Source organism: Pollachius pollachius (genome assembly GCF_949987615.1).
Source record: "Pollachius pollachius genome assembly, chromosome: 2".
Taxonomy (NCBI): Eukaryota; Metazoa; Chordata; class Actinopteri; order Gadiformes; family Gadidae; genus Pollachius; species Pollachius pollachius.
Window position 1 is genome coordinate 4,232,270 of NC_136935.1, and position 25,862 is coordinate 4,258,131.

General features: G+C 45.9%; 1 protein-coding gene across 3 annotated transcripts; it reads left to right on the forward strand.

Annotated features, from left to right (window-relative positions):
• Positions 1-25,670, forward strand: golga4 (golgin A4). Of its 3 annotated transcripts, none has more exons than XM_079729518.1 (24): positions 1-186; positions 919-996; positions 5,398-5,466; positions 5,743-6,078; positions 6,715-6,762; positions 6,859-6,915; positions 7,742-7,840; positions 8,648-8,798; positions 9,172-9,362; positions 11,924-12,007; positions 12,333-12,480; positions 12,571-12,749; positions 13,141-13,239; positions 13,341-13,496; positions 13,663-17,510; positions 17,614-17,735; positions 18,144-18,274; positions 19,077-19,166; positions 20,646-20,666; positions 20,885-20,953; positions 21,797-21,872; positions 23,552-23,649; positions 24,342-24,428; positions 24,944-25,670. In XM_079729518.1, the coding sequence occupies exons 1-24, from the start codon at positions 106-108 to the stop codon at positions 24,956-24,958; spliced, it is 6,333 nt and encodes a 2,110-aa protein (XP_079585644.1). In that variant the 5' UTR covers positions 1-105; the 3' UTR covers positions 24,959-25,670. The 3 variants fall into 3 exon arrangements, with proteins under 3 accessions (XP_079585644.1, XP_079585645.1, XP_079585646.1); XM_079729519.1 differs by having other exon boundaries at positions 9,175-9,362; XM_079729520.1 differs by lacking the exons at positions 21,797-21,872; positions 23,552-23,649; positions 24,342-24,428; positions 24,944-25,670 and adding an exon at positions 21,637-21,778.
• The last annotated feature ends 192 nt before the right edge of the window (positions 25,671-25,862 follow it).

Here is a 25,862-nt window from a genome sequence, read left to right on the forward strand (position 1 = left end):
GAGTGGCCGGACGGTCTTGGATGTCAAAAGGAACATCACACACACACGCATACGCTCCGAAGTAGTAACGTGCTATCGAGTGAATAGCCATACCGGCGTGGAGCCATGTTTAAAAAGCTCAAGCAGAAGATCAACGAGGAGCAGTCTCCGCAGAGGAACGCGCAGTCACCACTTCAGGCCCAGCAGGTCGGGTTGTTGTGATTCTGGTAGCTAGCTGCTAGCTAACCCCTGTTACGCTGGCTCTAGCCGTAGCCTCGGGAATGTTTCCTCTGGGATCCGGATACCCAACGGACACCGGCCCTTAAACAAGAGGACGATGTCATGACATAGTTAGTTGACAATGTTGTACAATGTTAAAGAACATAGCTACTAGTACGCCAGGTAACATGTCTAGCTTCTGTCTAGCTCGTCGGTTAGCTACCGAACATAGCTGACCACTGCTGTCCTCAGCTGCTGATCAAGTCGATCCAGAACTGTATGGACCGATCATGGAATGTGGTCCTGTTGTTGTTGATGTAAAGGCACCTATGCCCTAATTTGTATTGCACACATCATATATTCTATATATACTGATCCATCTTGAGCTGCTGTCGTCCAATCGAAAGTGTGACGTGTGACTCTCTTGGATGCTGTGGTTCTCAGCTGTCCGCTGTAGCATTTGCTTGCCATTGCATTTTAAACATGAGGGGTTTATTTTGACTGATTTTCCGATTCAAACGGTAGTTGTTGTTGATTAACAATGCTAAACCAATATTGATACATTAAAGACAAAGTGGCATAACTGAACATTCATTCAAACTCGAGGTGTCTCAAGTCCTTGTGTGCCTGCTTGAGTGTGTGTGAGTGCAAAAAACTGGTAGGAGTGTGTAAGCATGCAAGGTATTTTGGCTGATGTGTCATCTCGCAATGTCGTTACAGACGGGACCTGGAGAGAGGCGTAGTGGCCACACCCCCTCCTTTCAACAGGATGGCACACCCTCTCCAAGCGACAGAGAGGTAAAGCACAGTTTAACGCAAGCTCAATTCTAATTCTGTTCATATTCCAGGCTGTCTGCAAAGGTGAATCATTCCTCCCCTAACCCCACTGCATTATGTAGACGGATGAAACCTCTGCCTGCTCTTCAAAATCTGCCAGATCTAAAAGACTGTCTTGGCTTGGCACCCCTCTTTTATTTAACTGTGTTCGACCATTAGTCATGAGTTACAAAGCATTACATTCGACTAAATAACAAAAAATCGAAAACAACATTTCAAGGCAGCCTATGGTGGGCTATTAAGTTGACAGTATTTCAACCTTAAACGCACTCTGTTCAATATCGTATTATTCTTTACCCCCAAAGCTGGTTTATTGAGAAATTAATGCTACAGGGGGCTTTGGATATTCAAGTGTTCAGGGGTTTAAAAGGTAGTTATGACAGCAGGACTGCAATACAACTATTCTATTTTCATTTTGGGAGAATCTAGATTCATATTTAATATTACTGTAATATATTGTGTACTTACTCATTACTTCTCTTCTTTGTCACAGTTTCCATGTGATAATCAAACTAATATCCCTGAGTGTACTTTGTTACACTAATGGATTGTCTTAAAAATAATATTGTCAAATTAGTGAAACATTTAACAGCGGCTAATGGTACATCATGTTTTTATCCCCTTGTTCTATTTAAAACAACAAAACAATTTCAGAGCCAGATATCCCTTCCTTGGAACGAAGAAAGTCATTTTGTTGGGACAATGTAGGACATACTACAGCATGTCTCTGAATTATTGATGCTTCCTCTTAACAGTGTTCCCCCCTAGTGAACCTTCTTAATGGAGGGGCTCAGGCTATGAAACATTTACCATTACATATTGGAAGCAGTGATGTATGAAACTAGTTGTCATTATGTGGAAGATCTAAAGACTTTAGGGTTTCTTTAGGTTATTTAGAAGACAGCTTGTGTGGTTGTTTCATCTTTGTGCCATTGTAAAAGCTTTATATTGACCATTATTTATTTAAGAAGAATTGTTTTATGGCTGTGGACTCCAGGCCCGGGCAATAAGTCAATCTTATCGTTTATTGTCTTTGAATGAAGATATCGACTTGTATTGAAGAAAGATATGCCTATAAAATTATCAAAATATGAGGTCTGAAACCTCAGGAAAAGAAAATTGGTTTTGGTTGAAATCTTAAAATGTCCTTATACTACAAGGTAATAATCCTCTGTTAGACTGTTGGTAATGCTATTTTGAATTCATGAGAGAGTTTCATAATTTTGATCGTAACCCTGTTCAATTCCCTCTGGCTATCGTTATAATATTTTTAAATGTATAACCCCGCCCTCTCTCAGGGTTTGATGGTTATCGGCGAGTAAGGGTGTAAAACACAATCATTGAGAATCAGTTGTTTTTTTCTCAATACTGTACTGATTCTCAAAACATTTGTAGGTACAGTGTAATATGTTGTTAGGCAAAATTAGCCCACAAACACTTTGCACCGCCTTATTTACAGGCTCCAGTACAGGAATCAACTCTCCCTTTTACCTTGTGAAATCGCTGAAGCTCTCCATAATGTACAGCTCACCCCATTCTCACTCTGAAGCTCTTCATAATGTACAAGTCACACCACTCTCACTCCGAAGTTCTTCAACCATCACACCTTTTGATTTATCACCAAACAGTTACACGCCATTTGGCTTCCCTTGAACAGTCTCCTCATAACATTGATATTATCGTGATACATAAACCACTCTGGCTGGTTTGAGCTATTACTACCATGGCTTGAGACTATACAGGGACGTCAACAGGCCGCCCATGGCGTCCAATGATGACCGGGTCAATCAGTTTCCTCACCTCTTGCCCCCTTTTCTCTACTTCACATGCTCTGTCCTTTTGTCCGTCTCTGTCTCTCGGACTATCTCTCCGACTCGTTACGAGTCTATTCATCTTCGTCTCTCTGGCCAGTCTCTCCCGACGGGTTTTTCAGGGCAGGCTGGCCAGACGGTCCCCCAGCACTGTTTTGCACTCATGGTGTTATTTTGTCATTGCTCTCTGTCTCCCTCTCCTCCCCTCCATACCTTTCTGTCTTGTTACTGCACTGGCGGGTTCAGGCGCTGGCCGGGATGATAGCCGAGCCCGCCTTTCTCTCTGAGTACACTATCTTTGCTCTGGACCATTCAAAACGACCCAAAACGGCCCAGGTAGCCAGTGTGGTGAGTTGTTCTCACTCCCTGCTTCCTCCTCCCTCCTCGTACCACCCCCCGTCCTTCTCCCGTCCACCTCCTCTCTTCCTTCCTTGCATCTCTGTGCCTCCTCTGGGGAGTAGGTAGAAGACTGGTACCCATGTAGCTCCAGTGAGGGCTGTTTGCACCCTGCTCTCTCTTTTAATCCTGTTTCCTATGGACTATCCTTAGTAACCTGAAGGCATCTCAGTCGTAGGCTAACATTGCATCCAATGGGGATTCATGGTTTGTATTGTGGGATAGAAGCTTTTGGCCTTTACCTCATGCCGGATTTACACCCCTTCCATTTTACTTGGTTCTAATCCGTTACAGCAATGTTTGCTTTCTCCCTTAGAGGTCCTTTTAGACTTTAGATGCCTGCGTTTTAAAATTCCCAGAATCCCTTATTTGTTATTTGAACTGGTGTGGTCTCCCATCCCCACGCGTTTGTTCATTTGGGATCTGTGTTTGTATTACACAAGATGTGGTTCAATGGGACAAGGGTTATTTCTGTCCTGTTTTCCCAAATAAACAAACCGTGTACCTTGTTGTATATTGTCATAGAACCCTTATTATTAAACCAGAGTGTGCATTGATGATTGCATTTAGAAAGCCCATTTGAATAATGTAATAGACTAGACAAACTCAAATGTCAAAAAAGGTAAGGATCAACAGAAGAGACAAAAACAAACAAATACTATAATAGGGGCACAACATTTATTATGAAAAGTCATGAAGTGGTAATGATGAGTCTCATATACAAGTCTCTTTTAAAAATAGCTTTTATGACACTAAAGTTTTGTTAGTCTTTAAAATTATAGTAGCCCAATCAACTGGGGAAGACAAACCACAGCTAAACAAACTATCAGCAATTTATGCAGCCATTCTGGAAGCAGAGGCCAATCAATCATCTTATCTTCTTCTAAACTATAGTGCATAATTGTGTCTCTGCATTAATTTTACCCTCTGACTGCTCTTTGAGAATATGATCTTCAAAGGAACACAGTGCTTCCCAACTACCGCTTAACATTTTCGTGCAATCTGGAGGTCACCTGCTCAGACAGAATTGTGTCTCCTGTTGTTATCTCAATACCAAGTGAATGGCCCCTTATTCCTCCAGAATGAGTTTTGTCATGTTTATCATGTTTCACCTTAATCTTATCATAATGCCATCGTTGTCGATCATGTTTCTGAATAGCAGAAATCCTTACAAATAGATTTGGTTAAAGAAAGCATGCTAATCAATTTAGCATACCACTTGGCCAGGGAACAAGAAACATGAGCTTCTTCGCTATAAAGAAAAAAAATTGTTCCTCAACTTCTTTCAAATACTGGTTTCTCTGCGTCATATTAAAATATTTTATTGTTCAAGTGCAAAATTTATACAAAAGATACTTCCTTTAAATAATGCTGTATTGATGTAAAATGAAAAACCATAATCAATATAAGTATTAATATTAGCAATGAACTTTGTCTTTCTTTTTTTCTATGTATATGCTGGTAAGTAAATTGCTAGGTACAATGTAAACAAATGTGTAGCTTAAAAGTGACGCGAATCCGATTTGCTGCACAATGGTGCACTATCTTAGCGCATCATTTACCATGCAGTCCTAAGTAAACAGTAACATGTATATCCGGGCCTTGTTAGCCGGCTAAGCTTCTCAGCCGACATCCTACAACGATAAACATGAAGTAGATGACTCTGAACAAGGGGAAGCATGACGTGGGACATAGGAAAAACTATCTTTCTCTGAACCTGCTTCTTACCAGTAATATTAACCCGCAATGCTGGCCTAAAGCCACACTCGTTCAGCATACTAGCACCCTGTGCTGCTGTTTTAACACAGACGCTTGTACTGACAATTCAAACTCCGGCTCTTCTAATTGACAATTTAAACCTCTTTTTACATATTGTTTTTCCGTCTCTGTGGCTGTTACGTAGACTACGTTTTAACCCCTTTTTCTGTTGTACCGTACCGGAGAGATGCCTTCCGTTTTTGTGTATTTAACCCCTCTGTTTTTTTCCAAGTTGCATGAGGGATCCCATTGCTGCCTGCATTGCTGTGAGCAATTCTAACATTGCTCCCTCCAAAGTAATCAGGGAGTCGCACGCTGGGTGTGGAGTCACTAACTGTCTGGAGGGTCAGGGCGTCCGGCACGGCTCTCCCTCATGCTCTGTGCTGTTATCTTGCAGGGAGCTTCTGGTGTGGTGTCGAGGTCCCCCAGAGGTAGTATTAATGGAGATGGAAGTGCTTCTCCGCAGGCAAGTTTTAATTTCCCTTCCACCCACTAGCAGCGTTCTTCTGCCAATATTTTCTTTCACTTTTTACATTAATTTGTTCCTTGCCGTCCATCTCGTTAAGCACGCATTTTACTCGGCCTTGTCGAGGACGATATTGTCAGTGTTGCCAGATTGGGCGGGAATTCTGTCCCAATCTGGCAACCCTGGCCCAATCCGGCCGGGGTTGCCACAGATTGGGCGGGGAGATCTGGCCCAATCTTGTAAGTCTTTTCACGGTGCCGTCGCTCCTTCTCACAGCCTCCGCGGAGAGAGGAGCCCCAGACCTTCGCCCAGAAGCTGCAGCTGAAGGTCCCCTCGGTGGAGTCGCTGTTCCGCACCGGGGCCGTCCGGGCGGAGGGCCTCTTCCGCTCGCCGTCCAAGGAGAGCCTGGGCCGCAGCGCCTCCCGCGAGTCGCTCACCGCGGTGGGGGAGGCGGAGCCCCCTGCCACTCCCGGGTACGACCCCTCGTCGGACGTGGAGAGCGAGGCGGAGGACTCCCCGGGGAACGTGGAGGGGCTCTCAAGGGAACAGCTGCTGCACCGCCTGCACCGGTCGGAGCGGAGCCTGGGGAACTACCGGGGGAAGTATTCGGAGGTGAGGATCGCTGTCTTCCCCTCCCCCCGGTCTGTGGGGAGGTCTTCGCGCCTCTTTTGTATCTTGACGTTTCATTCAGTGAAGACCCCCCGGATTGAGGTCTTTGTGTCTTTGTGTCTAGGGCTGCTTGATTATGGAGAAAATCATAATCACGATTATTTTGGTCATTATTGAAATCACGATTATTCAAAGGATCATTTTTGAGTTTGAAAACACGATGTATTCATACAGCATGTCTCAAAACACTGAGAAAATTTCGCAGTGTTTTGAGAAAATGTTCTGCACTTTCTATAAAAAATGTAATAAATAAAAAATAATAATAATCAAAAACTCTATTAGTTTTGTGATCGTTTGACGCTAAAACGACGCGAAATAGCCATCAGAATTTGATGAATCGCCCAGCCCTACTCCTCTGTATCTTGACGTTTTAGTCCGTGAAGACCCAGCAGCTGGAAGTCTCCGGGTCCCTCTTCTGTATCTAGTCGTTTCATTCTGTGAAGGATCTTCCGGCTTGAGGTCTTTGCGTCTCGCTTCTCTATCTTGACGTTTCATTACCGTGGGAGTTAGCCAGCTTGTCCTCTCTCACTGCACACGGTTGCGCTACAGCTATTTATCTCCCGCGTCTTCTCCATGCAGCTTGTGACGGCCTATCGGACGGTGCAGCGGGACAAAGAGAAAAGCCAGGTAAGCTGCACGGGATTACACCAGGCCTCTTCCAGGAGGATGGAGAGGATTGTCCACCCGTTAACTGACTCGCTGTTCTTTATTCTCGCACCCCAGGTGATCTTGAGTCAGAGTCAAGACAAAGCCCTGCGCAGGATAGGAGAGCTCAGGGAGGTAGGTCCAACAGTTTCCTCTGTTACCCAACAGCGACTGAAGAGCTGCTGTCAAAGATGTACCATAAACACCGCAGAGAAAGGGACGCAAAAGGGGATATTGAAATACGTGCAGTAGAATCCAATTATTGTTTATAAACATGATGAGTCCTAATGGGCTCAAAGCAACTCTCTCTGAAACCAAGATTCTCCTCCACCGGCAGGTTCATTAGTGCATATGGAAATAGAAGCCCTGCAGACAGGCAGAGTGTATTGATTCGTGGATTGTTTTGTTTTGTTATAGCGCAATCTTCATTTCAGTTACAGTTCAAAGAACAAACTGCTCTTTTAAACGTTTTAATAGTGCAGGTTAAACTTGTGGTAATGTAGCGCACTATTGATGCGCTTGTTTGCCTCAGATGAGTTTGCAGTGCATGTGTGCATGCAGTGTGTGTGTACATGCACTCAATGTTCAATATGAGTATCTGGGTCATGCACAATTTCACTGCTCTCAATTAGAGTAAAGCGTAAACACGCTCAGATAAACAGATGAGAGATCTAGGTCGGTCTAACAGGTCATGCTACCCATTTGGATGTTTATTCGACTTAAATTTCCTAGGAAAATCCCATTGTTTAATTGGTAATTGTCTAATCAAGTGGTTATTGATTTATTTGTGCAGTATAAGCACACCTACGATGTGTGCTACTATAAGCACACATAGTAGGGGATGGACACAACACTTCATTTTAGTATAATTCAAATGTTGGTGTATAATTAATTCCTAGTTTCTCTTTCATGTAATCACATGCAATGCGTGCTGTTTGAATCTGTCGAATGGTCTGCTTAGGAGCTTCAAATGGATCAGCTGGCCAAGAAGCACCTGCAGGAGGAGTTTGACGCCACTCTGGAGGAGAAGGACCAGATGATCACGGTGCTCCAGACTCAGGTACGTTCTCATGGGCTTGTAGCCTGGGATCCAGTCTGAGGAGTGCACGTGTTACAGGTTGACCTTGTTATATCTCTGTATATATCACAACACCTAAAGGAACTAAAACCAAACCGTAGTCAGGTTATAAAACCTAGGCCGAACCTGTTAAAGTGGCAAGCTCGTAGATCTTCGTCTCGACCTCTTTTGTGCCATCTATGGTGAATAAAACACAGCTACACACACAAGTGAGTTGAAGAGCGAGTCTGTTGTGTATAGGCTCCGCCTTCCCAATCTGGCGGCACCACTTTTGTTGGCTGACGGAAAACACGTCACTAACTGCGCAACTCGTGATTCGAACACATAGCAGGAAAGACTTCAATCTACACCCAGTTCATAACACTCATAATACTGGAAATTCAAGGGCTTTTGTCCGTGGGCCACAGGTTCAAGCACCACGTAGGTAGATCGTGACTCACCCCAGATGTTTAAATAAGCATTTTTGGAGATCTTCACGATTGCCACTTTAACTATGCAAACCTGCAACCCGCATGAATATGTGTGAAGCATCAATATGTGTGTGTGTAGCATCATGTGCTTCACACATCATGTGTGAGTAACGATGCAGTAACTTTATCTTGTGCTGGCCCCGGACTGGCCCCGGGGGGCACTCACAAGGTGTTCATATAACCCAGTGGCAGTAGGTAGGGGAAATTGAGGTCATGTTATTTGGGAGAGTTGAGACACAGTCTATCCCAAGCTCACTCAGCGAAGGAGAGCCTGGTGGACTCTTAATGCTCATCACTCACGGTGTCGCTTTCCCATCAGGTGGCCCTGATGAAGAAGAGACTCAAGGGGGTCACCGACCTCACCGTGCCCACCGAGGAGGAGGTTTCAGCGTCTGAAGACGCTGCCAACTCCAGCGCCGCACTGCGGACTCCCACCGGGGACACGGACGCAGAGGCTGCCGTCGGCAACGGTCAGCAGGCGTTTGATTAGATCAGAGGGGATCCGATGAGTCGACTCGCATCGATCCACGAGAGGGCAAACGCTAGCTTGATTCAGAGTGAAGGGCTTCTTCAGAGGAAGTACTGTTTAGCTATTAATCGATTTGAGATCACAGACTTACACATCCTAAGATCAAATTATAATATATTAATTAATATTATTATGATGGCGTGTTGATAACAAATAGATTGGGCAATGGTCATTCATTGTTATTATTTTAAAAACCAGTCAGTAGTTTTAGTTATGTAACAAAAAATGGTGACCTCCACCCATTCTGTTAAAACCCGCATGATCATGTTCATCCCAATGACAAATTGTGGTGCTGCGTTACTTCTCCCCACCAGAAGAGGGCAGCGGTGACTCAGCCAAGGTGATGGAGGTGCTCCAGAAGAGGGTGACGAGGCAGGAGAACCTGCTGCTCAAGTGCAAGGAGCTGCTGCGGACCCACAAGGAGAGGAGCGCCCAGCTAGGCAGCGAGAACGAGACCCTGCAGGAGCAGCTGCAGCTCAGGCTGCAGGAGCTGGAGAAGATGAAGGTACGGTGAGGTGGCTGGAGAAGATGAAGGTACGGTGAGGTGGCTGGAGAAGATGAAGGTACGGTGAGGTGGCTGGAGAAGATGAAGGTATAGGGAAGGGGCTGGCAGGAGAAGATGGAGGTACGGTGAGGTGGCAGGAGAAGATGAAGATATAGTGAAGATGCTGGCAGGAGAAGATGGAGGTATGGTGAAGGGGCTGGCAGGAGAAGATGGAGGTATGGTGAAGGGGCTGGCAGGAGAAGATGGAGGTATGGTGAAGGGGCTGGCAGGAGAAGATGGAGGTATAGGGAGGGGGCTGGCAGGAGAAGATGAAGATATAGTGAAGATGCTGGCAGGAGAAGATGGAGGTATAGGGAAGGGGCTGGAAGGAGAAGATGGAGGTATAGGGAAGATGCTGGCAGGAGAAGATGGAGGTATGGTGAAGGGGCTGGCAGGAGAAGATGGAGGTATGGTGAAGGGGCTGGCAGAAGAAGATGGAGGTATAGGGAAGGGGCTGGCAGGAGAAGATGGAGGTATGGTGAAGGGGCTGGCAGGAGAAGATGGAGGTATGGTGAAGATGCTGGCAGGAGAAGATGGAGGTATGGTGAAGGGGCTGGCAGGAGAAGATGGAGGTATGGTGAAGGGGCTGGCAGGAGAAGATGGAGGTATAGGGAAGGGGCTGGCAGGAGAAGATGGAGGTATGGTGAAGGGGCTGGCAGGAGAAGATGGAGGTATGGTGAAGGGGCTGGCAGCCATGCTCTGCGTGCTGGCTGCCGCAACAGCCTATCACTCAATGGGGACCATTGGCTTCATTTATACTTGAGGTCTTTACTTAAATAGATAATTATACAGGTAGGGCTGCTCGATTATGGATAAAGCATAATCACGATTATTTTGGTCAATATTGAAATCACGATTATTCAAATGATTGTTTTTGAGTTGGAAAACATGATGTATTTATTCAGCATGTCTCTCCCAAAAAACACTTTGTAACTGAGAACCTTGAAATTTCGCCTTAAAAAAATACACAAAATGATCAAAAAGAAAATGTTTAAATCTAAAATAATGTACAGATATGTATCCAGCTGTTCTGCACTTTCTATGAAACATTTCATTAAAAAAATAATAATAATGAAAATATATATAGATCGAAAAACTCGATTATATTAGTTTTGTGATCGAAATCGCGATCAAAATTCGATTAAAATTCGATCATCAAAATTCGATTAATCGCCCAGCCCTATATACAGGGCTGGGCGATTGTCTCTTTATCCCTTGTCTCTTTATGAATAACCTTGAGGGCCATTTTTATTAATTTACCCATACTGTAATATTCCCTAGTGCAAGAGGGAGTTTTATTTATAGTTTTATATTATTCCAAGACCTCAGGTTGCTAGAGATTGATGTTGTTGGTGTTGTGTTTCCTGGGGATTGATTATAAGGGTTCTGGGAAGGGGGTGTCACACATCAGAGGAATGTCTTCAGGAAAAGGAAAATTCCGCTCCGCCTCTTCCGCCCTCTTGTTCATGGTCGGATGAAAATGTCACTGAATTCAGGGCGCTGTGTGAAACGCTGTGTTTCTCACTGCCTCAAGAAAACGCTGGCCTCGGCTCCAGCAGCAAAGGTCATATCAACGTGACATGACTCCAAACTCCATTTCCTTTGACACACAAACATTGTACACAAACACTGCTAGAAACATTTGGTAGATTCTGGTGGTTTAGCTGCGTGCCTTGGTGCTGTTTCACAGCATCTGGAAGCTCACTTCATTTAGATCATTATTTACCCGGTGCCTCATGTGTACACATCTGCGTACCTTCTATGTGTGCGTGGATTATGAGCAGTCTGGGGAAAGCGTAGTAGAGGTTAACAGGCACTTAGCCCTGGGTAGCAGCATCATAGTGTCCTGCGGTCTCGGTTAAATACAGCCCATAACAGACCTGTCTACAAGTCCAACCCCTCCTCCTCCTTACCTAAGAGAATTTGGAATTCATTGAGTGTGGTCTCCCACCTAGAGCAGTTAACCCCAGCGACGGTGGTTTTGTTTAGTAATGCTTATCAAACGGTTAACAGAAAAAGTATGAATCCTAACCGATTGCACTCTTATGCTCTGCTGCTCTATTAACGCTTCCATTCGGTACACACGTCATTGGAGTCGTAGATCAAGCAGCTGGGTGGTGCACTCGGCCCTGCGTTTCCTCCAACGACTGCCAGTGAAGTGGAAGTAGGACAGAGGCGTAGCTACTGCGGACCGCGGGTGCGAACCTGGGCTGTAATTTGGGTCGCATTGTGTGCTGTTTGGGGTTTTCTGTCGACGCTTGCGATCATAGGCTTGTGGGTTGGGCTGGCTGGCTGGTGTACCAAGTCTCTCATTTTGATGTAATCCGCAAGAATACAAGTAAAGACAATGTCTTACTGGTATATCATAATCCGTTGGTTTGTATTTTTAACAAATTTCCCTTATATTTTAAGCCGGCCATTTTACGTCAACAATTAACCCTTTAGCAGACGCGTTGATTCAAAGTGTCTTAAGAAGTGAGACGGAGAACCATAATATTAAAAGATTTGATTTGCTTTCCTAGGAGCTGCACACTACAGAGAAGACAAAGCTGATCACCCAGCTGCGTGACGCCAAGAACCTCATCGAGCAGCTGGAGCAGGATAAGGTGAGCGAGTGGAGCTCCTCTGACCTCGGCCACATCTTGACTGACTTTCCCGCTCATGATATACGGCCATGTTTTCGTTCTGCCACCGAGTACAGGGATCACCGGCCTTGAAGTTCCCTGGTCGAGGCTGGTCAACTTTAACCCCCCGCACACAGGGACAGGCTCTTGAGGTTACTCACAGGAATGTGGGGAGCCCCTAAAAATGTCTACTGCTGTTGAAAACCAACGGCTTGATTTAGGGCCCTCGATGTAGAGACAACACCCTTTAACTATATATGTCCGCACTGTTCCTCCGTAGTATAAACTAAAAACCGTGTCTTTTAAGGGTATGGTGATCGCTGAGACCAAGCGTCAGATGCACGAGACGCTGGAGATGAAAGAGGACGAGATCGCCCGGCTACGTACCAGGATACAGCAGATCACCTCCCAGAAGGAGGAGCTGCAGGAGCAGAAGGAGAAGAATGAGAAGTCAGGTACAATGGGAGCCGGTCTTAAACATAAACAGGGTGTATTGTCGAAGGTAGGGTTGTTTATATATATTTTGCCGTTCATTTGTTGTTTAGCGTTCGAAGAGCTGGAGAGGGCGTTGGGCGTCGCTCAGAGGGCCGAGGAGGCCAGGAAGCAGCTGCAGGTTCAGCTGGAGGGGCAGGTGAAGGAGGTGGAACGGGAGGGCGAGGAGGAGAGGAAGACTTTGCAGCAGGAACTCTCCAGGGTCAAGCAAGAGGTCGTCTCCATCATGAAGGTCAGACTGCAGATTTTGCCTCCATTATATTTTTTAAAGAATGGAATGAGGCCTTATTTTCCAGAGCTATGAAAAAACTCACTAACACTGTGAGTTTCATTATTTACACACAAGATATAAGTATGTATAAACAATGTAATTTTTATTTTGAGATGACAAGTGTGAATATACTCGAGTGAACGACCAGGCAAAATATCCTTCCAGCCGTACATGGATTCTGTTTTCCTCGTAAACCCATGACGGATACATTCTCAATTAACATGAAAATTGAATTAGCCATGTTTTTCTGAATGTGAAAGTTATTCTGCATGAACTCTTTGGTGGAAGTGCACAAGATCTGTACTGTCTTATGTTCAACGGTTGATTTATTTCTCTGACTCAAATGTTGTAGAAATCCTCTGAGGACACGGTTGCCAATATGGAAAAACAACACAATGAACTGCTTGCTGCCAAAGAGCATGAACTAACTGCTCGAATTAACCAAGCTGTGGTAAATACTTATCATCTTTCTCTTGCACCCCTATATTTCGATTATATGATTTGAAGTATGATTTGTATTATCCATGGCTCTAAAATGAGACTTTCTTTTAGGAGCAATGCAAAGAGGAGTTTTCCCAGGCTGCCAAGGAGAGGGAACAGCAATCTTCTCTTGCATTGGAGGACGCAGGACTGCAGATGACAGCCCAGAAGACGGAGGCTGAGAACAAAGTCAAAGAGACACAGTTGGAGCTGGAAGCTGCCAGAACTGTGAGGCTCTTTCCTAGGGCTGTCTCAGTCCCATGGTTGAATGTAGAATGATATACGTGGGGCCTGAGATCACATTGTGTTTTGTATTTTATCTCCAGTAGCAATATACCATCAACATGATTATTTACAATCCGTTGTCACTAATACGAATAACAATTGATTGCAGAGAATACTGGAGCTCGAGAGCACGCTGGAAAAGAGTTCAGAAGATGGATCGAGTCAGTCCAATGATTTCTCCAAGCAGATGAAAGAACTGAGAGCCAAACACAAGGAGCAGATGTCTGCATTGAAGGCGAAGCAACGGGACCAGCTAGAGAAGCACACTGACACCTTAACACAGCAGCACAACACGGCTCTGGAGAAGCTGAAGCAGGATCACAGCCTCAATGTAGAGGACATCTTGAAAGATAAAGAACTCCAGTTCCATGCACATGTGGAAGACATGAACCAGAAGACCTTGGAGAAATTGGATACAAAACAAACAGAGCTTGAGGCTCTGTCCTCTGAGCTCTCTGAGGCGTTGGGGGTTAAGCAGCTTCTGGAAGAGAAGCTTGCAGCACTGGATGGTTCTGTTGGTTCAGCTCAGCAAGCCATGGAGCAGAGACTAAAAGAGGAGGAAGCAAAGCACAATGCAGCTATGGCAGATATCATGAAGCTGCATGAAGAGTCGCTTGGAGGGATGGAAAAAACACTAAAGGAGGAGCTGAACAACTTGAAAATGGTCGTGGAAGAGAAACAAAGAGAACTTGAGGAACGCATCCTTGTTGAAAAAACACTGAAAGAAAAATCGGAGACTGCTCTGCAAGACCTAAATACGAAGTCAAGTGAATTGGAAGAGTTGAGACACAGTCTAGCACAAGCTCAGTCTGCGAAGGAGAGCCTGGTGGACTCAAATGCTAATTTAAGCAAGATTACCAAGGATCTAGGTCAGTGCAAGAAGCAATTGAAACAGTTGGAGCGCAAGCTGGAGGTTACACAAGCAGATTTGAAGAGAAACGAGGAGACCCTACAGCGGAAGTTGAAGGAGCTTGAGGAAATGGAGCAACAGTTGCAACAGACCAAGAAAGAACTCTCGGAGAAGGAGAAATTGCACATGGAGGAAGTCGCCGCCAGGCACGAAGAGGAACAACGTTTGAGGAAAGGGCTGGATGATGAAAAGGCCACCCACGCGGAGATGATTGCAAGCACTGTAAAAGAGATGGAAGGTAAGCTTAAGACACAGGAAACCAAGATGGACAAGATTAAACAGAAGGCCAAAGAGATGCAGGAGAAATTCAAGAAAAGACTTCAGGAAAATGAGGAGTCTATGAAGAAAGAACTTTCCAAGAAAGAGGAAGAGCTCCAGCAGAAAGAGGAGCAAGTCAGAGATAAAATCCTAGAGATGGCCCAGAAAAGTTCCCACGGTCTCAGCAGTGCCATGTCAGAGTTACAGACCAACCACAAGGAGGAGCTGGAGAATCTGCATAAAGCTCATAAGCAGGAGGTTGAGGATTTGGAACATCGCTGGCAAGAGAAGTTAAGACAACAGGAAGAGGATATTTCTGAGAAACACTTGCATGTAGTGCAGGAGAAGGCCCTGGAATTGGAAGACGCATCTCAGCAACTCAGTACTATCAGGGTAGAGAAGGACCAAGCAGTGCTTGAGATTAACAAGTTTAAAGAAGAGCTCGCAATCCGAGAGGCCACTGTGCAGAAACTCCAAGTGGAGCTGAAGGAAGCAGCAGCTAAGCTTGAGGGTTTGTCCCAGAGTGAGGCTTTGCTTAAGGGGCAAATTGAGTCCATGGAAAGGAACCTAAACCAGGCTCTGATTGAGAGAAATGGTCTCCAAGATCAGCTGAGTAGCACGGAGGAAGAGAGCAGGAATAAGTTGAATGCTTTATCCAAAAAATTGGACTCAAGCGAAGGCAAGCTTAAATCTCTTAAAACTTCCAAAAGCAAGCAGGGTGAAGACTTGGAGAGGAAACTTGAGGAGAGTGCTCTTCAAATCCAAGCAAAGGAAGGTGATTTCCAGAAGCAGTTACTGGTAATCACCAACCAAATGGAGCGCTACTGTAGGGAGGTTCAATCAAAGGTTGAAAGTGGTTCCACTGAGCTCTATGGAAGAGTTGAGTCCAGGGTGACCAAGCTGAAAGACCAAGTTCTGTGTAACCAGAAAAGGGTGGGGGAGCTCAAAAATGTTATCCTCACTAAATTGGATACAATTTGCACTTTAGAGGAGAAGCTCCGCAAGCAGACAGAGGAGAACATGAATCTATGCAGCTCAATTGAGCAGTTGACCGTTCAGCTCGGCGCTCAAGCAGAGAATATTGAAGCCTTAACCAATGAGAAGAACCGTCTGCTGAAGGAAGCGGAGGGTCATTCTCAGTCAATTTCACAAGACGTCCTCAGAATAGAAAAGCTCAGCGAAGAAAACAAATCGATATCAGAAAACATGAACGCAAACGTGTTGCATATCAGCAACTTGGAGAGCATCATTGATACCTTAAAGAGTCAGTTAGCAGGTAGTGTCACGGAGAAGGAGGAAGCCATAAATCTACAGAGCCAGCGTTGCAAAGAGGAAAGTCAGCAGATTGTTGCTAACATGAGGGAGACCATTGAGAAGCTTGAGCAGGAGAAGAAGTCTGCAGTGGAGCAGGCGGACACGCTCAGGAACAGCCTGTCTGAGTTCAAGAACAAGGCAGAGTCCAAGTTCACACAGAACCACAACACCGTCGTGTCTCTGCAGGACCGGTTGCGAGACCTCGAGCGAGAGATCTCCGAGAAGAACGAGGCGTTGCAGCGCTTGACTGCGAATATCGACAATCACTCCATCAGCAAGTCTGAGATGGACCAGGCCCTGAGCGAGAAGGAGCAGAGGGTCAGCGCACTTGCCTCGGAGCTGGAGAGCTGCAACGGCAGGCTCTGCGAGCTTCAAGACCAGTTGGCCTTAAAGACGAAAGAGTGTGAGCAACTCTCGGCGGACCTCGAGAAGCAGCTCAGTGACAGGGAAAGCGAGAAGAGCGAGTTCACAGAACAGCTGCAGCAGATACAGGAGCAGTTCACACACAACAGCCATTTGTTCCAAGAGACAGAGGGCAAGCTGCACATCCTGGAGAAGGAGAACCACACTTGTAAATCTGAGCTTGAGGCTCAACGGGTAGAGTTTGAGAAGATGAGAAGCGAAATGCAGAAGAGCAAGGAGCAAAGCCTGAAGGACAATGAGGAGAGGCTGTCTGCGGAGAGTGTGAAGAAAATGGCGGACCTCAAAAAGAAGGCTGAGCAGAAAATTGGTCAGCTTAAGAAACAGTTAACATCACAGCTTGAGGAAAAAGAGCAGATGGTTCAGTCTTTGAAGTCGAGCTTAGAGGAAATCAATGAAAGGGAAGCGGGAAGCAAGCGGCGCACGGAGACCTTAGAAGAGCAGGGACGAAACCTTGAGGAAGAACTGGGAAAGCTTAAAGAAGATCACGAGAAACGCCTCGAAGAGACTCTGAGCGAGCAGAGGCTGGAGAACGAAAAGTCTTTAGAGGAGTTGAAACGCGTGTACGAGGGGAAGATCTCGTTACTTCAGAGAGATGAAACGGCCGCTCCCGATGCCAAGGTGGATGAAACACCCTCTAAACTAGAAGAACTTGGAGAAAGACTTCACGAGGCAGAGGAGCAGAATCGAAACCTTGTTGCCCAAATAGGTCGACTGAAAGAAGAGCTCCTCGAGAGAGAAGCTTGGCTGAAACAACAGCAGGTCGCCATGGTTTCCTTGGAGAAGCAGACGCTGGCGCAGGAGGATGTGGTGAGGATGGAACAGAGCAGCGCAGTGCAGGCGTCGAGACCGGAGACAACGGACCAGAGAGATGAAGACGGAGAGTCTCTGGAGTCCTTGAAGGAGAAGCTGACTGAGGTCAAGAACGAGAAACAGAAGATCCACAAAGACTTCACCAGGTTGCAGAAGGACTTCCGGTCGCTGAGGAGGGAGCATGAGCAGGATCTCGAGCACCTCAAGAAGGAGTTGGCGGAGGAGAGTGACAAGAATTTGAAGTAAGTTTGGGTGGAAATGAAGGTGCATATTAACGACAACACAAATCCCCTCATCTGGTTTTACGAGAATATCTGCTGTATTAATGTGATCGTTTTGTCCCAGGTTGGAGTTGGAAGATCTGGAAATAAAGCAAAACTATGCTCTCAAGCAGCTCATGAGGGACTTCAACACACAAATGGCTCTGAAGGAGAAGGAGATTGATCTGACAGTGAAGGAGACTATTGGTAAGAGGGAAGTGTAGTACTTCATTCACAAAAAATTGCAGCGTTGTGATATGTTATACTGTAAAAACAATATTATTTGGTATGCAGTGATTGCTCTGATATGCTGTGATTACCAAGAATGTATGTATGCACATTATAATTAACGTTATGCTTATCTTCAACCACACTATTCCCTGCCGCATTTTGGCTGACGTTGATGTTTAACAGTCGGTTGGAAACTAATTTCTTTCATCCTAGAAGATGTGTAGAACTAAATAAACAAACCGTGATGAATGAGAAATTAGGGAATCACGATCCGAATAACCATAGTCATTTCAAAGCGGTCCGTTCTTCCTTTCTAGTGGGTTGGGATAATGAATGCAATGTTTCCGTAAGCTAAGACCAGCTCCTCTCGGCTTCCTTCAACAGGGAAGGCTCAGTGTGTGGAGGCTGAGCTAATCACCAGCAACCGGGAAGAAGTCAGCCAGCTTCATAAGCTGATCGCCCAGAAGGACGATGACCTGCAGAGAACTGTTCAGAAATATGAACAGGTGTTGCAGGTACTGCACATATTTATATATATTTATATCAACATGTATAATTATGTTGAGGTTAGGAATTTAACACTTAATTTAACGGCAATCACAAAATGTGGACTATTTGGGCCTGGGAAGATAAGATTGGCCTATTATCAATATGAACCTTCATGTACACACCCACCCACTTAAACACACACTGACTGACTGACAGACTAGTCAGTCAGTGCACTCCAACTGCATTGGAAAGAACACTTAACATTTTAATTTCTTTAAATATTTTGAGTATCATTACATACATAACCTTACAATAACACAGTTAGAGACACGGATTAGATATAAATCACTTTAGTCTGTAACTTAATTGCCTTTTTATTTACTTTAATCTGCTGAAATTAAATTATTCTTCGACGGCGCTTTGAGCATATTGTCTTTGCGTTGTCAAGGAACTCTCTGGTCAAGACATTTTTGATATTTTTTCATTTTCAGAACTTTCAAAAGTCACGTTAACGAAAATTAATTGAACAGCCTTGGAATGTTATTGACCAATCAGGATGAAGAATTCAATAAGACTGTAGCATTATAGTTGATTAACAATTTGACCTATTTCTATTCTGGTCTTCTGAAGCCTACATTTCATGCCTCAAGAACACAGTTGGCAACTTAAGCTGTCTGTTTAAAACTCTCTTCTAAACAAAAGAAAGCTAGGAGGTCTAAAAGAACAAATTTGGCAATAATCAAAATACTTGGGCAGTGATGCTCCATGACACATAGGAGGTGACTCAGACATGTTTATGCTGTCTTCTCTCCCCCCTACCCCCTTTAGAGTCGAGAGGACGAAATGGGGGACAGAGTGTGGCAAGTCCAGAAGGAACTGGAGGACCTGCAAGCAAGGGTCGGCGGGGCTGATTCTGAGGTACCTTGTTTGAACTTTGACCCTACAGGTTCACCTACCAACTGCCAATAGCCATCGTCCCTTGTGGGATCGACTGAAGCGTGTATGCGATCAACAATTCTACATTCTGAGGAAAAGCAGGCCAGGGGCTGTTACCATTATTAACTGTCGGGTTCTGTTAAAGTCATAAACGGGGCGTCCAGGTGAAGATGGAATCGCGGCACGTCTGTCACCTCTCTGCCCACTCGGAGCACTCCTTTGTAAGCCATACAAAGTCTGACGGATCCGTTACTGCGTCGGACAGTCGTTCCTACACACGGGAGTGTTCGTTCCGTCTCGCATTCCCCGACGTCCCTCAAGACGCCCCATTATTTGGACATTGACTGTTTCAGTTCTAACAGGTTCAGCAGTCCTCAGATCCGCTCTCCGCCGCTCTGGCCCCCCCCCCCCCCACCCCCACCTTTTTCCCCGTCTTCGTAATTGAAAGACTTCTTCTGGAGGGTGGCGTTTGACGTTGCGTCTGCTGCATCCTCCTCCAGCAGAGATATCTCTCTCTCTCTCTCTCTCTCTCTCTCTCTCTCTCTCTCTCTCTCTCTCTCTCTCTCTCTCTCTCTCTCTCTCTCCCCAGCGCACGCCGGACGTTCCGAGGGCCGCTCGAATCAGTCTGGAATGCTCTTACTGGAACACGGGAGGCTGTGGGCCTCCGGTTAGCCCGGATCCCTGTTACCAATTATCGGCGGCGGTGCCGACCCGCCAGCCTCCAGGATTTATACTCACCGGGACGGTTCCCATGCGCAGTCTGCTCTCTGGGTACCGAGCCAGATCGCTTGTTACCCAGCTGGCGTGGAGCTCCGGAGACCCCGTCGCAGATATAAATATACGTATCCGTTCAACGTACCTATAATATATAGGCGACGCTCAAATTCCAAGGCACCGATTCACAGGGAGTCATAGCAGCCTTTCTACTTTCACTGCGTGTTATTCAGGTGACGTAATCACTTCATGGGGGGATACTGCGGGTTTCATGCTCTGAGAGGCCTCCTCTCGCTCAGGGTCTCGCAAATATTCCCTCTGTAGACAGCAGGCCACATGCTCAGGAGACGGGGTTGGATATCCAGCGTGAAGGTTGGGGTGTCTGTACTCCCTTGTTGGTGTGTTGCGACGTTAGTTTGGCTAGTGCTAGAGCATCCGTTGGCTGGACTCTTTCTGATTAGGGTAATGACTCTGGAATTGATTGTTAAGATTCCTGCCCTAATTTGTAGCCTGTATGGTCCACCTCATAATTATGTGGTGTTATCCCCGTAAAAAGGATAAATGTGATTGTGTGGTCGTACCAATTAGGGTCAATTAAAGTAATTTAAAGCTGGGTGTTAAAAACTTGCCATTGCAGAATTAGTCCGCAAAAGCTGCTAAATGTACAAACCCCATAAACCCAAAGCAGAGTCAATATTTCCATTAAGTGACCCAAAAAATTAACATCTTTCCCTTTCCTTGTTTCAGATGAGCATCGAAGAACTGCAGGTGAGCAACTCGGCCTTGATATCAGCCTCTCCATCTTTGTAACTAGACGCTTCCACGTTTGCACCACCTCTTTATCAGCGGCCTGTTTGGTGACCCAGCGGCATCAATGGGCCCATTGTGTGTCGTAATGGACGTAGCGGTCCTGCATCATCCCCCTTCAAGTGCTCCACTCTAACGTTGTTTGTTTGTGCTGTCCCGGTCATCCCTCCCGGCTGCAGGCTCAGCTGGCTGAGAGGAACACTCTGTTGAGCGAGGCCAGGCTGAAGGAGCAGGAGTTTGTTGACCGAGTGAGTCTCCATCAACCCCCCCCCCCTCGCTCTCCTCCTCCTGTCCCTTCTTCTCTCGGTCTGTGGTCTGTCTGTCTGTCTCTCACTTGCTCCCTTCCTCTGTCACTCCTCTGTTTTATCTCTCTTCCCCTGTCGCTGTCTCTCTTTGCTTACCACAGTTACCTCGTGCTCTCGCTGTCGAGCACCGTATCTCTCTTGCTCGCTCACTCATTCACACTGTCTGTTTTTTTTTTCTCTCTTTTTTTCTCTCGTCTTTCTCTCTTGAGTGTTGGTAGAGAAAGTTTAAAATACGACCTCAGGTGAAAGAAAATGTGTCCAAACAAGTCATGTTTATATTTCTCACTCTCTCTCTCTCTCCCTCCTCCCTCCCTCCCTCCCTCCCTCCCTCCCTCCCTCCCTCCTTCCCTCCCTCCCCCCTCTGTGCAGGCCGAATCCCTTTCACTGTATTTACTGTGCTGTCCTCCAGCTACGAGTTAACTATGGCTCCCCTGCCGCCCTAACTACATTGTTCTGCACATCTGTTTACATTTGCCCTAACCTTATAAACAGTTAAGCTGCCCCATCCCAGGGTTTTTCTCACACACATCGCCTTTCTCACAATTAGTCCCCTGTGGAAGCCCAGCAGTGAAATACTGTCTCCCATCGCAGACACATCAGCTAAACGCTTCCTTTGGTCCTTCCAGATTTCAACATACATTCTATGTTTTCCTGGACCAAATCGAACTTGAACACGAAGGCAAACCAGCCGCTTCGATTGAGGTTGAGAGGACGATTTAGGGTAAAAGCTCGTAAACTGTTGTGCTCTCCATCAATTCTGTACGTCTGCATTTTCTCCCCTCATAGATCCACTCACTTGAGGACACGATGAGATGCCTCCACAAAAAGGCTGTCGTTACTCATCTGGGAAGCCCCTGCAAAGGTACGCTTTAACGGCGGAAGTCCGTGTCTCGCCCTGTCCCTCTTCATCCCTGCCATGCCTGCCTTAACCTCACCTCACGAGTGCTGTACAGCGCAAAAAGACCAATGTGCTTTTATGTGCTCTCAAGCCTTAAGTTATGGTTCCCTCATTTACCTTGGGCTCTCCCACTTCGAGTGAAGGATCAAATTGGTCATCGGAGCAGTGTAGTAGTAACTTAATACATGGATGGCCCACATAAGGCCACTGCCGTGCACTCGGTTCGCTGTGCACCATCAATCTGCTGGGACTGCTGCCGCACGCATGCAACTTGCCCATGGATCAAAACCCCTGCATTAAGTGTGGATGTGTGTGTGTGTGTGTGTGTGTGTGTGTGTGTCTGTCTGTGCGTGTGTCTAAGAGTTGACCAGTTTCTAGCCTTCTCCGTGGAGCTTTCCTTCTGGTGTAATAAAGAGAATCTGCTGTCAATTGTTGAAGTGTGTGTTGGGGGGGGGGTAAGAGAGGCCATCCCAGGATTTAATGGCTTTTGCAGCTTGCACTCTTGCATTTCCCACACAAAACCACGCCAGCAGACATGTGTTTCCCGTCCTTCCTTCCTTCCCTAAATCTTCGTCCATTGTACCGCCGGCGCCGCGCAATCTCCCGTCCCAAGACCAGTAGAATGCCTCCCTTTCCTCATATCAGTGGGCCCTCGCTGTTCTCGAGTCAGTGGGATGTCAACGTCTAGCATACTTTCCCCCAAACACCCTTTCTTTCACGGTGCGGACGAGCACACTGTGCTATCTGGTGGAGACCGGACCCTCTGATATCTGGTTGCATGTCCGGCTCCTTCTCCCAGTGGGTGGGAGAGTGCGGGGGGGTATGGTAGGGATGGGAGGGGTCTGGGCTCAGCGTGGCGTCCCCCCGGCCCCGAAGGTCAAAGGGCAAAGTTTTTTTTATTGGCACCCCCCCCCTCCCATCCTGTTCCTTCACGCCTGTGCTTCAAAGCCCTGTGTTGGATTCCCCTCTGCTATGCCTTCTACCTGTCGCTGGCTCGCTCTCCACGCTCAACACTCAGCCAATGCTCGCACGCCCCTACACATTCAGAGCCCCTCTCCCTAACGCGTCTTCCAGACACACCGGCAGGCGAGCCATGGGTAATCCAGTAGCCCCGGCTTCCGTCTCCATCTATATTAAGCCTTTAATGAGGACAGGGCAGTGGAAGAATCCCAGGCTCCTGGCTGCTGCTAGTACCGACCCCTATCTAAATTGCACTGCGATTTCCCCGTTGTGTGGTTTTAATGATTATTGTTTCAGGATAATGACATAAGGCCGCAGGAGGCATTGCGTATAAAATGTTTCTTACTAGAATCCCCATGCTGAGTTTGGCCATTCTTTCCCGTGGTTAAAGTGTGATTCATTGCAACACCATGGCTGTGCTGGAAGTGTTTCCGCCTTTAGAGTTGCTAACACAAACATGATGCCATTGAGCAAGGCGACGGGCAGAACGGGGCTGGTGGAGTTTAGCTTTAACCCTCCTGTGCGAAGTGTTAATGCGATGATGGAAACCACATTCTACAAAAAGACATTGGATTTTGCATTTTGTTGCTTTTTTATTTGAACGTCATGCATTATATACTCATTGCATTGTTTGATTTATGATTGACTCAAAACATTTTTCCTGTGCCCTTCTCTTTCTCAAGACCCGGGATACTGCAGTACCGACGCGCTGTCGGAACCCACTGAGTTTGAGTACCTGAGGAAGGTTCTGTTTGAGTACATGATGGGCCGGGAAACCAAGGTGGGTGATCCACTGGCACTAAAGTCACCAAAAACAACCGAGTCCAGCGCTACAGAGTCAGCCTAAAGTCAGTCTATATATCTTCCCACACCTGGAAGGTTGTGGTGGGGTGGGGGGGTGCGATGGCTACACGGCTCAGGAAGCCGTATAAAAGTCATTGTGTATTTTGGCCTGGTCCAATTAACACGGCCTTCCTTCATTAGCCGCGCTGTCGAAACGGAGACCTCTGGGTCCTGAAGCCAGCAGGGCGCTCCGGGAGCCGGTACTAAACAGAGGTTCTTTATGGCGCTGTGGCAGGCCTCCGGTGTGAGAGGATGTCTCCCAGGCTGCCTGAGAGCGCATACGTCTCACACAACGTAGCCGTGCCGGTTTAGGACTCTGGCCCAGGGTTTAGTGTGAGCGGAGTGGCTAGGGTCCTTCAGAGCTACAGTATGGGGCTGGGTCTGATTACTCAGATGATAAGGCCCTTTCTGTGCCTTGTTCTGTTAAGTGTCTTACAACATGCCTACAACATCCCCCCCCCCAGTGTCCAGGGTAGAAGTTCTGGGAGGAGCACCCTTCATGATGATAAACTGTCGTAGTATAAATGATTGGCGTTCACGTGCGGTCCATTTGGTTGAATTTATCCATATGTTTTTTTTTAATGCGGATAAAAATGAATAGTGCTGTCTAATTTCTTTCCCCTGTGACAGACGATGGCTAAAGTCCTCACTTCCGTGCTGAAGTTCCCACCAGACCAAGTACAGAGCGTTCTGGAGAAAGAGGAATCTAAAGCACTTGTAAGCAGCTTCTCTCCGTCCCCATTGGTTCATATGTCTGTGTCATCATACGTGGACCGTACCATTGTCCTTTTCGGTGTAACAAAGAGATTATGAGGAATTGTATTTTCATACTTATGAGTCTGATAACTCATATCTGCTACTTTGTCTTGGTTATAGAAATGATATTTACTTGACATAGCTTTATACACATTTAATGTTATAGGCGTCTGGCGATGCACGAGCAGATCAGGGGAAGGTTATCACGCAACAGAACACACACACACTTACACTAATGTGTAAGGCTCAGCACTTTCTCACTTGGCAACCAAAATGAGGACAACAAATAGGAGACAAAACACAAATGAGGTCAGAGTTGCAGAGTGTAACAAACAACAGAAAGGTTAAACACTGATGTCAACGTGTTTATATGTCTGTGCCCAATTTTTAAATGGACCTTTCTCTTAATAGGGTAAATACCAGCGTAAAATCTACTGTATTAAGTAATCTACTGTGGGTGTTTTCTTTCCCCGCAGCCTTGGCTTCGATGAGTGTTAACATGAAGTGCTCCTGAGGGATGGAATTACACTGCTGCTGAGAGGCAAGACTGCCAGAGACCTAATCAAGCCCTTCTCCCATTCACATTTTAAGTTTGTTTGTGTGGATGTGTGCGCATGTGTGTGTGTGTGTGTGTGTGTGTGTGTGTGTGTGTGTGTGTCTGTGCGTGTGTGCATGTGACGCGTGCAATTCTGGGGCATCTATGGTGTGCGTAGCTTTATGTTTAAGTTATAAAGGAATTTAAATAATGTACGAGAATCTTCCATGAATCTAGATTTCTGCTGAAAATAGCGGTTGTTAATTTACACATTCTGATATTTTGTTTGATTCATTTTTTAGACAAGGATTTAAGTTTTTCTTTTTATTTAGATGTGTTTATAATGAATGGCTTGTGCAATAATCCATATCATGTATTGATGCTGATGGTCAGTTGATTTTATTTGTTTGTGTTTGTGTGTCTGCATCACTTCCTCTGTAAAACTGTAATGACCCTTTAACTGTGCTCTCGCACCACATTAAGACATACTGGCACCTATTACCTTGTTTGTTTACCACTGCTTTTCTATACTTTATATATTGTGGAAAACTGACAAGTAACCCCCCCCAAAAAATGTCTCATAAATTGTACTATAATGGTTAATCTGTACACAATATGACTTGCTATACATTTCCAGGAAAAAAACGAATTAAATCCTATTTATAGTTCACTTTTGTCACTTGTTTATGCTGTCTTGTGTTTTGCACCACACGCTGCACACTTTATTAGTACCCTTTTATAAATGGATTGGACGACTGTCCTGTCTTCAGCATATGATATGCCACTACAATAAAAAATCTTTCAGCAGTCGAAAGCCACTCACTGTTGAAACTGAACGTGTCAAGCTCACCTTTTTTTCA

Excerpts from the sequence above, each read along its gene's own strand:
- golga4 (XM_079729518.1), top strand. The coding sequence starts at position 106 with ATGTTTAAAAAGCTCAAGCAGAAGATCAACGAGGAGCAGTCTCCGCAG. Across the intron at positions 6,079-6,714 it reads ACCGGGGGAAGTATTCGGAG|CTTGTGACGGCCTATCGGAC; the intron begins GTGAGGATCGCT and ends TTCTCCATGCAG. Across the intron at positions 20,954-21,796 it reads AGCAGGAGTTTGTTGACCGA|ATCCACTCACTTGAGGACAC; the intron begins GTGAGTCTCCAT and ends CTCCCCTCATAG.